This window comes from Sapajus apella, unplaced genomic scaffold (genome assembly GCF_009761245.1).
Source record: "Sapajus apella isolate SASKATOON/1434 unplaced genomic scaffold, GSC_monkey_1.0 scaffold202, whole genome shotgun sequence".
NCBI lineage: Eukaryota > Metazoa > Chordata > Mammalia > Primates > Cebidae > Sapajus > Sapajus apella.
The window spans coordinates 239,269-254,156 of record NW_022437142.1 but is presented as its reverse complement, the minus strand read 5'-3'; the positions used below and the strand labels follow the sequence as shown (position 1 = coordinate 254,156).

The 14,888-nt window shown below is 55.0% G+C and overlaps 1 protein-coding gene across 1 annotated transcript in view; it reads right to left on the bottom strand.

Annotated features, from left to right (window-relative positions):
• Positions 1-7,331: 7,331 nt before the first annotated feature.
• CAMKK1 (calcium/calmodulin dependent protein kinase kinase 1) overlaps positions 7,332-14,888 on the bottom strand; it is a 22,564-nt gene continuing 15,007 nt past the window's right edge. Inside the window, exons 12-14 of the mRNA XM_032270083.1 lie at positions 12,731-12,827; positions 12,511-12,614; positions 7,332-9,354 (exon numbers count right to left, since the gene is read on the bottom strand). Coding sequence (XP_032125974.1) covers positions 9,282-9,354; positions 12,511-12,614; positions 12,731-12,827 — 274 coding nt within the window. The 3' untranslated portion in view covers positions 7,332-9,281. The remainder of the gene's footprint in view (positions 9,355-12,510; positions 12,615-12,730; positions 12,828-14,888) is intronic.

Here is a 14,888-nt window from a genome sequence, read left to right as displayed (position 1 = left end):
AAGAAAGGAAGGAAAAGAAAAGAAAAGAAATTGGTCACTCTCTCTTCTTTATTTTATTTTAAATTTATTTGGAGACAGGCTCTCACTTTGTTGCCCAGGCTGGTCTCAAACTCCTGGGCTCAAGTGGTCTTCCCCACTTGGCCTCCCAAAGTGCTGGGATTACAGCCGTGAAGCACCACACCCAGCCCTCTCCCTCTGTTTATTCCCTTCCTCTCTTACCCAGCAAGGAGGGGAATAAAAATCATGGAATCCTTCCTCTCCTGAGGTGACAAAGGGAAGAGCCATGAAAAGGTCACGTGAGTGCCTCAGGTGAAATCAGATGATACCTGAGGGCTGGGAACCTGGTGCACTGGCCTGAGGTGACGCCCTGCTGATTGAAGCAGGAATGTTCTTCAGGGCAGTTTTAAGTGGGTGCCACAACCCCACGCCCCTGACCTTGTGATCCGCCCGCCTCGGCCTCCCAAAGTGCTGAGTTTCCAGGAGTGAAGCACCACACCTGGCCTAATTTTTGTATTTTTAGTAGAGATGGGATTTCACTATGTTGGCCAGGCTGGTCTCAAACTCTCGACCTCAGGTGATCCACCCTCCTCGGCCTCCCAAAGTGCTGGGGTGACAGGCGTGAGCCACCATGCTTGGCCATCTCTCTCACGTTCTCCATCCTCCCCTCAACTCCCTTGAGCACTTGGCCTCATGGGCGCCGCGCATTCGGACACTCAGTTCTGAAACCACACGCTCCGCTGTGATCATGCCACTCTTGGCATTCTTTTCTGTCCACCGCCCCTGCCCTAGGACCCTTGGGGGCTCTGCCAACTCCCGAGACAGTGGCGTTCTGCCAGGGCTGAGTCCTGGGCTTCTTCCTTCTCACTCCCTCAACTAGCTCACCACACACATGGCTTTCAACTCCACTGCTGTGCACATGCTGAGGCCCCGCGTCTCCATTCCCCGTTCTCTCCTCTCCCTCGAGCTCCAGATCTCCAGATGGGCACATCCAACTGCCTCCCAGAAGCCAGGCACTTCCGACTCACCCTGCCGGTCCGTTCCTGCGCTCCCTCCCTCCCCAATCAGCACCTGCAGTCAATCCAGGGGGTGGATGCCTGGAAGCCTGGGGCTGCCCTGACCCCTTCCGCTCCCACCCCCACGGCCAGCCCATGCGTGGCCTTGTCACTCTGGCCTCCCACATGTCCCTCGTGCCCATTTGCTTCCTTCCATCCCGGCCACATCATAGCATCCGCAGAGTGGACACTGCCATGGTCTCCTCACTGGCCTCTCCGTTTTTCTGGTTCTTCTACTCCCATCCTACACTGTAGCCAGGGAAACCTTTTGATTTTTTTTTTTTTTTTTTTTTGACAGGTTCTTGCTCTATTGCCCAGGCTGGAGTGCAGTGATGCTTTCTTGGCTGCCTGCAGCCTCAACGTCCTGGGCTCAAGCAATCCTCCTCCCTCAGCCTCCTATGTGGCTGGGACCACAGGCATGCACCATCATAACCAACTAACTTTTATTTTTTGTAGAGATGGGGTCTGTTTGTTGCCCAGGCTGGTCTTGAATTCCTGGGCTCAAGTGATCCGTCTGTCTTGGCCTCCCACAGTGCTGGGACTACATGGCCCTGAGCAATCTGTCTTTCCAGCACACACGCTGCAGCGCCTGTCCGGTCTCCAGCTTCATCTCTCACGACTCTCCTCACTCCCAGCATCCCCACTTCAGTTCCTAGAAAGCATCGTGCTCCCTCCTCTCTCAGGGCCCTTGGAGCTGGGCTCCCTGCTTGGAGCTTTCTTCCTCCTCCTTCCCTTGGCCTAGTTAGTTCTGCCTCAAGTTCAGATCACAGCTGGAACCTTCCTTTCTCTGGAAAGCCTTCCTAAGTACTCTCGGCCACTGGCCACAAGCCTTTCCTATAAAGCGCTCATCGATGCAAAATCATCCAAGCACGTGGGTAGCAACTTGATTCACATCTGCCTCCTGTGGTGGGATCCAGAGAGGTGAGAGCAGGAACTCTGATGGTTTGGCTGAGTGTCTAACTCAGAGCCTGGTTACAGAAGGCTCTGGACAAATATCGAAGGATGGATGGATGGATGGATGGATGGATGACAGACAAACAGACACAGCAAAAGGAAATGAGACTTTTGCTCCTTCTAGACCTAGGAACATAGAGCCCCAGACCGACCACCCCGCTTTACCAAATTCGAGACTAGGGCTATTCATGTTAACCCCTGCTGTCAGTGGCTCATGCCTGTAATCCCAGCGCTTTGGGAGGCCAAGGGGGACAGATCACGAGGTCAGGAGTTCTCAGTCAGCCTGGCCAACATGGTGAAACCCCCGTCTCCACTAAAAATACAAAAAAATCAGGCGAGTGTGGTGGCAGGTGCCTATAATCCCAGCTACTTGGGAGGCTGAGCAGGAGACTTGCTTGAACCCAGGAGGTGGAGGTTGCAGTGAGCCAAGATGATGCCACTGCACTCCAGCCTGGTGACAGAGCAAGACTGCATCTCAAAACAACAACAACAAAAATCCATCTGGGGAGCTAAAAAGGTTACGTCCTGTATGATTTCAACATATGGGCCGGGCGTAGTGGCTCATGACTGTAATCCAAGCACTTTGGAGGCCAAGGCGGGCAGATCACCTGAGGTCGGGAGTTCAAGACCAGCCATGACCAACATGGTGAAACGCCATCTTTAAAAAAAAAAAAAGATTTCAACATATGATGTTCCAGAAAGGGCAAATCTATGGAGACAGTAAAAAGATCAGTGGTTATCAAAGGGAGGAGGGAGCAGGAGGGATGAAAAGGGCAGGACTTCCAGGGCAGTGAAACTATTCCCTGTGACGCTGTAATGGTAAATACATGGTATTATACGTTTGTTAAAACCCATAGAATAGTACAACTCAGTGAGTCCTAATGTAATCTGCAGACTTCAGTTAGTAATAGTGTATCAATATTGGCTTATAAATTGTAGCAATTAACCTGTGGACTCTAGTTAATAACAGTGTATCAGCATTGGTTCATAAATTGTAGCAAATGCACCTCAATGCAAGATGTTAATAATAAGCGAAATTGGGGGGCAGGAGGTAGAGGTAGAGGAGATATATGGGAACTGGCTGCTTTCCTGCTTCCTTTCTCTTTCTCTCTTTTTTCCTTCTCTCTTTCTTCCCTTCTCTTCTCTCTTTTCTTTTTTTTTAGTGGCAGGGTCTCACTGTCGCCCAGGCGGGCATGCAGTGGCGTGATCTCGGCTCACTGCAACCTCCGCCTCCTAGGTTCAAGCAATTCTCCTGCCTCAGCCTCCTGAGTAGCTGGGATTACAGGCACGCACCACACCTGGCTAATTTCTATATTTTTGTTAGAGACAGGGTTTCACTGTGTTGGCCAGTCTCGTCACAAACTCCTGATCTCAAGTGATCTGCCTGCCTTGGCGTGAGCCACTACACCCAGCCCTGTCTGTACCTTCTGCTCAATTTTTCTAAAAACCTAAAACTGCTAAAATAATTTTTTAAGTTTTTTTTTTTTTTTTAGATAGAGACTTGCTCTGTCATCCACAGTGGAGTTCAGTAGCGCAGTTCCAGCTTACTGCAACCTCCACCTCTGGGTTCAAGTATTTCTCCTGCCTCAGCCTCCCAAGTAGCTGGGATTACAGGCGCCCACCGCCATGCCCAGCTAATTTTTAGTAGAGACAGGAATTCACCATGTTGGCCAGGCTGGTTTTGAACTCCTGACTTCAAGTGATCCACCCACCTCAGCCTCCCAAAGTGCTGGGATTACAGGCATGAGCCACAGCACCCGGCCGAAAAAAATCCTGACACCCAGATGACATCCTTGACCGTTTGAACCAGAATCTCTGAAGGTGGGACCTAGGCATGAGGATTTTTTTTAAAAGCTCCCTAGGAGATTTTAGAACAACCTTTCAGACTGAATGGGGAATGAGGGGTGGGGGGGGTAGAGTAGGGGGGGCAAGCAGACTGCTGCGGGGAGTGGGTTTCCCAGGGAGGTAAATGGATATTGGCAAAGATTGCCTTAAAGGAGCGGGAGTGCCTGAGGGCATGGAGCATCTCGTCCTTGTGAAAGTTCCGATGCCTTAGGCATGATCTCTCCTGGAGGCTGGTGGGGACCCAGTGAGAAGTTTAGCCAGGGCCCTCCTGTGCTGTAATTCTGCATCGATCTGGTTCCATTCCTCAGTGTAGACCTGTGTGCCACGTGTGTGTGTGTGTGTGTGTGTGTGTGCGTGTGCGTGTGTCAGGGAAACCAAAGCTCTGGGAATCAGAGTGCAGAGACCATTCGCCAACCTCAGGGACCACAGCTAGGACAAATCCTGACCAGTCCTGCTGGCAATGGGACACAGTAAGTCAGACGGTAGCTGGGACCAAGGAGCCCATCCATGCAGAGGGCATCTGAGAGGAATACTACCCTGGTCTGTGGGACAGTGGCCTTCAGAAAGAAGGGGGACAGAAATTTGGTTTATATCGGCTGGGCGTGGTGGCTCACGCCTGTAATCCCAGAACTTTGGGAGGCCGAGGCGGGTAAATGACTTGAGGTCAGGAGTTCGAGATCAGCCTGGCCAACATGGCGAAACCGCGTCTCTACTAAAAATACAAAAATTAGCCTGGTGTGGAGGCAGGCGCTTGTAATGCCAGCTACTCAGGAGGCTGCGGCAGGAGAATCGCTTGAACCTAGGAGGCAGAGGTTGCAGTGAGCGGAGATCGTGCCATTGCACTCCAGCCTGGGCAACAGAGCGAAACTCCGTCTCAAAAAAAAAAAAAAGAAAGAAAAGAAAAGAAAGAAAGATCACTTGGGCAGCCAGGGAGGGCATGGGCTAGAGTACCAAGGACCACGGCTAGGATAGGAGACCAGTGAGGAGCCGAGAGATGGCAAGGGCTGTGTGTGAGGGGCTCCTGTGGTGAGGAGGAAGTGGGAACAAGATGGGCTTATTGGTCTTGGTGTCTGGGGAGCTTCTGGCCACCAGCAGCCCTTCTGGAGAGGGCGTGGTGCAGCCCTTCACAGGAGCTTTGCAGGACCACCAGCAGGCAGGAGTAGCAGCTCTGGTCTGTTTCTCAGATGGAAAACCCGATCACCACGCTGGGCAGCCTGTAGCGTGGTCTCCCTCCTGGCCTTCAGCAGCTCTGCGGAACCTCATGCTTCACCCGGAGGGAAGCTCCCCAGCTGGGTTCATACTAGGCATGTAGGACATGCTGAGCCCGTGACCCCCAGGGCTGGGTCCGGGCAGCCTGGAGGCAGAAAGGTGTTTCCTTTTAAGGGTGTCATTTGCTGAGTGGTTACCACGTGCTGAGCACTGCACCAGGCGCTTGGTACAAGGACTTCATTTACTGTCACGAGAGCCTGAGATGCCGTGAAACACATTTGGTTTTCGACCCCATTTCCCGGCATAGGACTCCTAAAATCCTTAGCCTCTCCAAAGGGATCACTTTTTTTTTCCCCTTTGGTAATGAATTGACTGGTGGCCAGCAGCCCATAGGTAGCTTCAGGATGGGGTCTGATCACCACAAAGACCCAGGCAGGATTAGAGGGTTGGGACTTTCCGCCCCGCTACCTCTGGGGAGGAGTGGCTGAAGGTTAAGTTGATCACCAATGGCTAATGATTTAATCAATCAAGCCTAGGCATTGAAACCTCCACAAAAATCCAGAAGGACAGGATTTGGGAGCTTCTGGAGAGTGAACACGTGGAGGTGTCTGGAGGGTGGTATCCTGGGGCAGGGGGCATGGACGCTCTCCACCCCTCCCCCATCCTTTGCCCTGGGCATCTCTTCACCCATATCCTTTGCCAAATCCTTTATAATAAACCGGTAAATGTGTTTCTGTGAATTCTGTGAGCTACTCCAGAAAATTAATCAAACCCAAAGAGGGTTGTGGGGACGCCGGCTGGAAGCTGGTGGGACAGAAACTCCAGAGGCTTGGATTTGTGACTGGTGTCTGATGGAGGGACTGTCTTGTGGGACTGTGTCCCCAACCTGCATGATCTGTTTCCAAGTCCACAGTGTCAGAGTTGAATCAGAAGACACCCAGCCGGCATCTGCTCCAGAACTGGTGGCCTGGTGTACGGGGGAGGGGAGGAAGTCACACAGTTGGTCACAGAAGTCTTCTGTGTTCATTGTTGTGGGGTGAGAGCAGAAGAAAGTTTGCATTTTTTGCATTCAGACCCCATGGGAGGCAGGCTCAGTGGCTCACGCTTGTAATCCCAGCACTTTAGGAGGCAGAGGTGGGCGGATCACCTGAGGTCAGGAGCTAGAGAGCAGCCTGGCTAACATGGCGAAACTCCACCTCAACTAAAAATACAAAAAAATTAGCCAGATGTGGTGGCAGGTGCCTGAAGTCCCAGCTATTCGAGAGGCTGAGGCAGGAGAATCGCTTGAACCCAAGAGGCGGAGGTTGCAGTGAGCCGAGATCTCGCCATTGCACTCCAGCCTGGGCAACAGAGCGAGTCTCCGAAAAAACAAAACAAAACAAAAAACAACCCACAGGAGCATTCCCATTATACCAATACGGGAACTGAGGCAGGCTCCTCCAATGACTTGCCAAAGGTAACACAATTTCTTTCTTTTTTTTTTTTTTTGAGAGGGAGTCTCATTCTGCTGCCCAGGCTGAAGTGCAATGGAAAATCTCAGCTTACTGCAACCTCTGCCTCCTAGGCTCAAACGATTCTCCTGCCTCAGCCTCCCAAGTAGCTGGCATTACAGGCATGCGCCACCAAGCCTGACTAATTTTTGTATTTTCATTAGAGACAGGGTTTTACTATGTTGGCCAGGCTGGTCTCGAACTCCTGACCTCAGGTGATCCACCCACCTCGGCCTCCCAAAGTGCTGGGATTAAGGTGTGAACCACCGCGCCTGGCCGGTCACGATTTTTAAGTAGCAAAGCTTGGATTCCAGCTCCGGGCTGTCTGACCTCGATAATGACTCTTTTCATCACTGCCCTGGAGAGCCGTGCCATGGGAACAGAGGTGCAGGGTCCTAAAGTCTGTACCAGTGTCCAAGGCTAAATGGGGATGGGAGGACAGAGGACTGATGTCACAGGAACTCCTATAACACCACAGGGACCTCTGCCCCAAGGGAAGCGGCTGTGGCTCCCACCTGGCCCAGACCTTGGCCCCCTGAGCCTCTGTGAAACAGGGAGTTCTTCCCAAGGAGCGGCCACGGACAACCCAGGAGCCTCAGTTGTTCCCTGGACTGCAGCCCCATTGCCCGCTGAGCCAGCCCCTCCCTTCCCTCTTCTCTCATCACTGTCCTGCTAGGGACTTAGGGTGTCTCAGATGCTTCCAGAAAACCCAACAAAGTGCTGCTCCGCTGCTGAGAAAGAGCACATATCCAGATACAGAAAATGTACACACAGCCTTTTGTTTTTTAACTCAAGAAAGGGCTTTTATTGTTTTTAACTCACTTCCTGGGAAGTTAATTTTTAAAACACTCTTATGGAGTTTGCTCATTGCTTGTGCTACCCTCAAAAACAATGCCAACCAAAACCCTCCGTGGCGGGGTGAACATCCCAACTGGGCCCACCCCCGAGCTTTCCAAGGGTGGGTCCAATCGGCGCGGTCCCCCGAAACCAGATGCTCACAGAGATGCTCAAGAAACCCCTGTGGCTCAGTGGCTGGCTCTTCACTTGCTCCATGAACTCCATAAAAGTGTTCTTCTAAACAGTAACAACGGCTTTCTAAGCCCTGGGCCACACTGCCTTAGCACAGACGAGCCGGGGAAACGCAGACCCACTGACAAGTGGCCGCATTCTGCTCCCAGCCTGAAACAGACGTGGAAACGGCATTACAGATGCATGGAACGGTGCAAGGCATGCGGGTGCGTTGCGTGCGGCAGAGGGGCACGCACATGCGTGGGCGTGAGGCGACATACACCCACAGGCACGGCGATGCGGTGGCAGCCGGCTTCTCCCCCAGCCAGCCTCCCTTCTCCAAACAAGCCCTCCTCCCATAGGAAACCCACACCTGCACCCAAAAGCCCTTGTCCAGCCCATGTTTCCAGGGCAATGTCCAAGTCCTGTGTGATCTCCCTGGGGGGGTCAACCTCTATGGGCATTTGGTCAGCAAAGACCAAGCCGGCCAGCCAGACGCCGATCCCAGAGAGAAGGTGAAGCCTGTTCTGGAAGAGCTGTGCCTGCTCGAGCGCTCCAGCACCCCCGCTCTGAGCAGGCTGACTGCTGATGTCCTCAGGGTGACGTCCTTGCCGCAGAGGCCACCTGCTGGCACGCACACCCCTCCAGGCTGTGTGTCTAGTGATCCCTACAACCTGGACAGCTTGTCCTTCACGGTAGGGCTGTGAGTGCAGCTCTTGGGGCCAGATGGGTGGGCCAGCGTAGGACAGAGACTGGGTTCCAGTCATTTCAGCATGTGCAAGCCCACAGGCCTGTCGAGTCCCCGGCCCTCAGTCAAAGCCGGCCCTGGTGTCTTCTGCAGCCTCATCTCTGGGGAGCCATCAAGGGAGGGAGGGAGACGGGCGGGAATGACGCTGCGCTTCTGCTCCAGTCCTCTGCTCAGAGCCTGACTCCCTTCAGCCCACTTTCCAGATAATGCCGAATACAAAACACAGTCCAGGAAAGTTAGTTCCGTCCGCTCGGCTGCCACATCACGGTGGGTGTGCTGGGAGCCACCAGCGCTGGCGGAACGCTCGTGAGATGCACCCTAGCAGGCCTCCTCCCCGAACCCCCAGGTTAAAAACAAAAGTAAATGACAACACAAAAGGAACCTGAATTCTCCAACGCCGGCCCTCTCCCCAGTGCGGGCTCCGGGCCCTCACACCAGTGTCTGAGTAGACCACAGCCCTGGCGCCACCACCCCAAGGTGGGCGGGGTCCCCCCCACTGTATGCCTGTGGCAGCTGAGCCAGGCCGGCCCGGCCCAGCGGGAGGTCTCTTCGGTTGCAGTACGCCAGGCCTCCACCTGCCTTCCCTCACTCGAGTGTCTCCATCCATCCTGACAACACTGGTCACCATTGGTCTCTTGCCTCTGCCTCATGCCCTGGGCCATGCCAACCAGCCGGGTGGGCTTTCTAAAGCTCCATGGGTGCCTGGTTTCCCCACAGAATGGGTCGGGCCAAGGACAGCCAGGAGGAGGGGGAAGGCCTCGTGGGAGTGCTGCCCCAAGACCCCAAATGACATACATTCCAGTCCTGTCCCTGGACGTGCGTGCGTGGAGGTCATGCAGCACGATGGGGGGAGGGGCGGGAGAGGGGCGCAGTCCCTGGCCCCCTGCCCGAGGGGACGGCTGTGGCATGAGGGCGACGGGCCTCTGGAGGCGCAGGATGAGGTGCTGCCGGGCGGCCCTGGGCGCATGCAGGGGCTCAGGAGGCAGCCTCGTCTTCCTGGACGCCGGGGAGCTCTGGGCTCTTGCCCCCTTCGCCACACCCTTCTTTCCTGTTCAGGGGACACCAGGGATGGAGGGACCTCCAGGTCAGAAGATGGCCTCTGAATCCCAAGGGCTCTCAAAACCCCCTTCACCGGCTCCCCATGCTCAGCCTCCCTCTGGCCTCTCTCCATCACAGCAGCTGCTCCCTGCTGGTCTCCCTGCCCCGAGCCTCAGCCACCCCTTGGTGGCTCCCCATTGCCCAGAGATGAAGTAAGTCTAAACCTCGCAGCACAGCCTCCGGAGCCTCTCACGGTCTGAGCCAGCCAACTTCCCTACATCCTCCTATCAGCCTGGCCAAGGGCCTTGTGCGTGTGTGTGTGTGGTTTTGTTGTTTTGAGATGGGGTCTCGCTCTGTCGCGCAGGCTGGAGTGCAGTGGCACAATCTCGGCTCATTGCAACCTCCACCTCCCAGGCTCAAGCGATCCTCCCACCTCAGCCTCCTGAGTAGCTAAAACTACAGGCATGCATCACCACGCCCAGCTGATTTTTGTATTTTTTAATAGAGACAGGGTTTCACTAGGTTGCTCAGGCTGGTCTCAAACTCCTGGGCTCAAGTGATCCACCCACCTGGGCCTCCTAATGTGCTGGGATTATAGGTGTGACCGTGCTGGCCTGAGGGCCTTCTGTGTCCACCTCAGCCAACGGTAGAGGGTCCTTCATTTTGCATTTTTCTTTGCCCTGTTCACAGGACAGAGTCCATCTATCAGTCTTGGGATTCTGTTACATTTCAATAGATTTCTGTTGCTAATTTTCCTCCCAAAATGTCTCTTTTTAAAATAACCAATAAATGGGTTTTGAGATCTCTAAAAAGGACCAACCCCATTTAACGCTACCATAGAGTTTCTACAATTATACCAAAGTGTAAAAAACAGTCTATGGCCGGTACGGTGGCTCACGCCTGCAATCCCAGCACTTTGGGAGGCTGAGACGGGTGGATCGCCTGAGGTCAGGAGTTCAAGACCTTCCTGGACAACACGGTGAAACCCTGTCTCTACTAAAAATACAAAAATTAGCTGGCATGGTGGTGCGTGCCTGTAATCCCAGCTACTAGGGAGGCTGAGGGAGGAGAATCACTTGAACGCAGAAGGCAGAGGTTGCAGTGAGCCAAGGTCGCGCCATTGTACTCCAGCTTGGGCAGCAAGAGCGAAACACTGTCTCAAAAACAAAACATGCCTATCAAGGATAAATACGGGGACTTGATGAGGAGGTGAAATCTGCTTTCAGAGTTAAACCTGGAGGCCGGGTGTGGTGGCTCATGCCTGTAATCCCAGCATTTTGGGAGGCCGAGGTGGGCAAATGGCTTGAGGCCAGGAGTTCAAGTGCAGCCTGGGTAACATGGCAAGACTCTGTTTCTTTCTGTTTTATTTTTGACTCCATTTCTATTAAAAAAAAAAAAAAAAAAAGCTCTACTCTTAATTAAACTTGGGTCACAGAGTATAAAATTTTATAGCTGGAAAGTATCTTGTCACGTTTGCCAGATACAACCTAGGCACTAAATGTCTTTATCCTGTGTCTGGCTTCACCTGCCACTAGGGGGTGCTGGACCACAGGGTCTGACTCAGAGGGACCAGGTGTCCAGGTTTGCCGGACACAGGCCTGACTCCACCTGTCCTTGCATAATTATTACCACTTTTTTTTTTTTTCGAGACAGGGTCTCTGTAACCCAGGCTGGAGTATAGTGGTGCAATCTCAGCTCCCTGCAGCCTCCACCTCCCAGACTCAAGCAATCCTCCCACCTCAGCCTCCCAAGTAGGTAGGACTACCAGCGTGCACCATCACACCCAGCTAATTTTTCACTTTTTATTTTTAGCTGTGGGGTCTTGCTATGTTGCCCAGGCTGGTCATGAACTCCGGGACTCAAGCAATCCTGCCTTGGCCTCCCAAAGTGCTGGGATTACAGGCATAAGCCACCGTGCTAGCCTAATTATTAATGGCTTCCTCTTTGACTATCAAAAATGTCCCCATTTGGATATCAAATTATATATGCCCCCCCACCCCCTGCCACTAAGCACAATCCCAGCATTAGGGGCCTACCTTCCTACATAAGCTCAGAGAATCCGCCCCCAACCCAACCACCTTACTCAGGAGATGTCAGGAAACTGCAGGTGGGACCTCCAGGCCCCTCCCAGGCTCCACACCTCAGGGTGGGCCTCTCTCTGGGTACAAGCAAACTCCAGCAGGAGCAGATGCCAGCCTGGCCACTACGAGGGGGCCCGACACTTCTGAAGAGCCCACTTACGAGAGGGAGACCTCATGGGGAACAAACGTGGTAGTCCTGGACAGGCCTGGAGACAGCGCTCCACTCGGGAAGCCAGGGTTCGTGGGGCAAACGCCTCCGCCAGCCCCTTCCCCAGAGCTTCTCTCCCGGGCCAGAGGAAGGCAGTGGTGGTCCCAGGACCACGCTGTGGTTCAGGACCCCGGGGCGGGTTTCTCTCTGCAGGTTCTGTACAAACTCCAGCATGCCTTCCTTCCTAGCATCCCAGACCGGCTTTTATTACAGTGGACGAAGGTGGAGCTGCTGAGGCCGAGGCGCACAGGTTTGGGGAGCTGCTTTTCTGACCCATCCTAGGAGGTGGTGAACCCACAGGCGTGGTCCACTGTGGGGAGCCCTCAGCAAATGGGGGTTCCTCTCTTGTGGTCCGTCGGCCAGCCTGTCCCTGCTTACTTACTGGACAAGCACTTAGAAAGTGCTGACAGAGCACGTAGCCCCAGCGATGGTGCAGGCAGCCTGGGCCACTCAGGACAGGGCCAGGCAGAGGGGCCAGCGCCCCTTCAACAGCCTGCCAGCCTCCTACAGGGAGCCCACATCAGCCTGTCTGCCAACCTCTGCCAGGCTGCCAAGGGCTGAGGGGGCTACAGATTTGAAGCCCCCCTGGACTATGTGTGACGTCAAGGTTGATGGAAGAAGGGTCTTCCTGTCCATGGAGGGGGAGTGTGTGAGTGGGGGATGCTGGCCCCAGGAGTGCAGCAGGGGCTGGGCCCCCAAGGTCCCTTTAGCCCGGACTAACCTTGAGGACAGAGATGCAAATGGGGCTAACTCCGAGGCCTAGCCACGTCCCCAGGCTCTGGCCTCAGCCCAGCACTAGTGAGAGAGGGAGGATGGGGCTCCGTCCTCCCCACCGCCCTCCAGGGAGCACCAGAGGCCTCGGCCCACCAGTACTCACAGCAGTAAGTTCCCTGGAGCAGACATGGAGCGCTCTTCCCTTCGTGCTTGGGGTTCAAACGGATTCCCAAAGGAACGCTTCCTCAGCATGGACTTCACCAGGATCTGAGGAGGACACGGGCGGCGTGAGAGCACGGCCCCGGCTCCCCAACACGCAGCTCCGCTCTGATTCCCGCCCCCATTTCAATCAGCAGAGCACGGAACGGCAGGGGCAAGGGCACAGAGGGCCGGCAGCTGGCGGCCAGTTCCTGGGATGGCAGGGGCCGCTGCTGCATGAGGAGGGGCCGGGGCCGGCCCACGAAGGGTCTGCAGGCCAGGCTGAGGGTGGGGCGGCCAGAGCTGGAAGTGGGAGTCCATTGGAAAATGCCTTCTCCCTATGGTGGCAAGGTGCACGGAGGAGGGGCCGTGCCATCCATCCTGCCTTCCCATCGCAGGATGCGACCGCAGGCCGGGAAGCAGCTGAGCCACACGATGGTCCAGCCCGTGGGGATGCCTCGAGGGGGGCACCGCCACAGCCTGGCTCTGCCTTTGTCCCTCCTCCACAAGGACGGTTCCACGCCCTGCCCGCAGACACGCCGACTCACGCACAAGCAGAGCCAGTGGCACGCTGGCCAGTCCTACCCTCACTCACGTGTCTGCATCCATCCCGGCAACACTGCTCACCACTGGCTGCCTACCGATGCTGGACGCTACGCTAGGCACCGGGGCTGCACGGAGGCCAAACGTCTAGCCCTCATATATCTCTTTCTTTCTTTTTTTTTTTTTTTAGACAGAGTCTCGCTCTGTCGTCAGGCTGGAATGCAGTGGCATGGTCTTGGCTCACTGCAACCTCCACCTCCTGGGTTCAGGCGATTCTCCTGCCTCAGCCTCCTGGGTAGCTGGGACTACAGGTGTGCGCCACAACACCTGGCTAATTTTTTTTTTTTCAGTAGAGACGGGGTTTCACTTTGTTGGCCAGGATGGTCTCGATCTCCTGACTTTGTGATCTGCCCACCTTGGCCTCCCAAGTGCTGGGATTATAGGCGTGAGCCACTGCACCTGGCCATAGCTTTCTTTTTTTGTATGTGTGAAGCAGTTTCGCTCTGTCGCCCAGGCTGGAGTGCAGTGGCATGCTCAGCTCACTGCAACCTCTGCCTCTCAGGTTCAAAGGATCCTTCCGCCTCAGCCTCCTGAGTAGCTGAGATTACAGAAGCCCATCACCACATCAGGCTAATTTTTTTTGTTTTTTAGTAGAGACAGGGTTTCACCATGTTGGCCAGGCTGGTCTCGAACTCCTGACCTCAGGTGATCTGCCCGCCTTGGCCTCCCAAAGTGCTGGGATTACAGGCGTCAGCCAGCGCGCCTGGCCATCATGTAGCTTATATTCTAGTTGGGAAGACAGGCAAGAAGTAAAGACGACAAATCAGTAAAACATGTATGTTAGCAAGTGGAAAGGAAAAAATAAAACCAGGGAATGGCGATGAAGGGACACAGGGAGGGAAGCTACAGGGTCAGGAAGGCTGGCTTCTCCCTCAAAGCTGAAGGAAGAAGGGCAGCACGTCCTGGGGCCGACCGGAGCGGCGCTCCCCAGGCAGAGGGGAGTGAAAGCTGAAAGCTCTCAGCAGCCCCTTCCGTGGGACATGGCCAGAGCCGAGTGCATGCTGGGGGACACCGGAGGAGCCCCGCAGAAAAACAGGGTGGGGGGGGCAGGCTGGGAGTCCGACTCTGAGGGACACAGGAGTCCGAGTGAGAAGCAGGCTCTGAGCTGACAGGTGACACTCACGCCACCAGGATCATGCTGGCTGCTGAGTTGAGCATTAACGGGGGTACAGGAGCGAGAGTAGAGGCAGAGGACAGTATGAGAGGCTCTTCCAGTGTCTGGGGGAGAGGCGAGGCTGGCTAAGACCAGGGACGTGGCCACGGGGACCCTGTGGGAGCTGCCTGGCTCCAGGGACCCCACAGAGCCAAGTAACCATACGGAGCAGGGATTCAGCCAGCTGATCCTAGCTGGGCCAGGACCCTGCAAGGGGGGGTGATGGGGGTGGGGATAAAGGCCCCACCCACAGCAACAGCTTCCCCGGCCCTCGTTCCTGGCCTTGTGCTTGCCCTGACTCACTCTCAGGCAGGGGCAGGGCAGGACACTCAGTGGCCCTGACGGCCATCAGGGACAACATGAATCACTTCCAAGTGCCAACACGGAAGCTGAGCAGAGGAAGAGGAGCAAAGCTGAAACAGGAGTGGGCCCGCAGGCTGCTCTAACTGACTCGAGGGCTCTGGGGGGGATGCAGGCTCTGACACACAGGCTCTGCAGGAGATGCAGGCTCCATCTAACTAACACTCAGGCTCTGGGGAGGATGCAGACTCTGTCTAACTGACACACAGGCTCTGCAGGAGATGCAG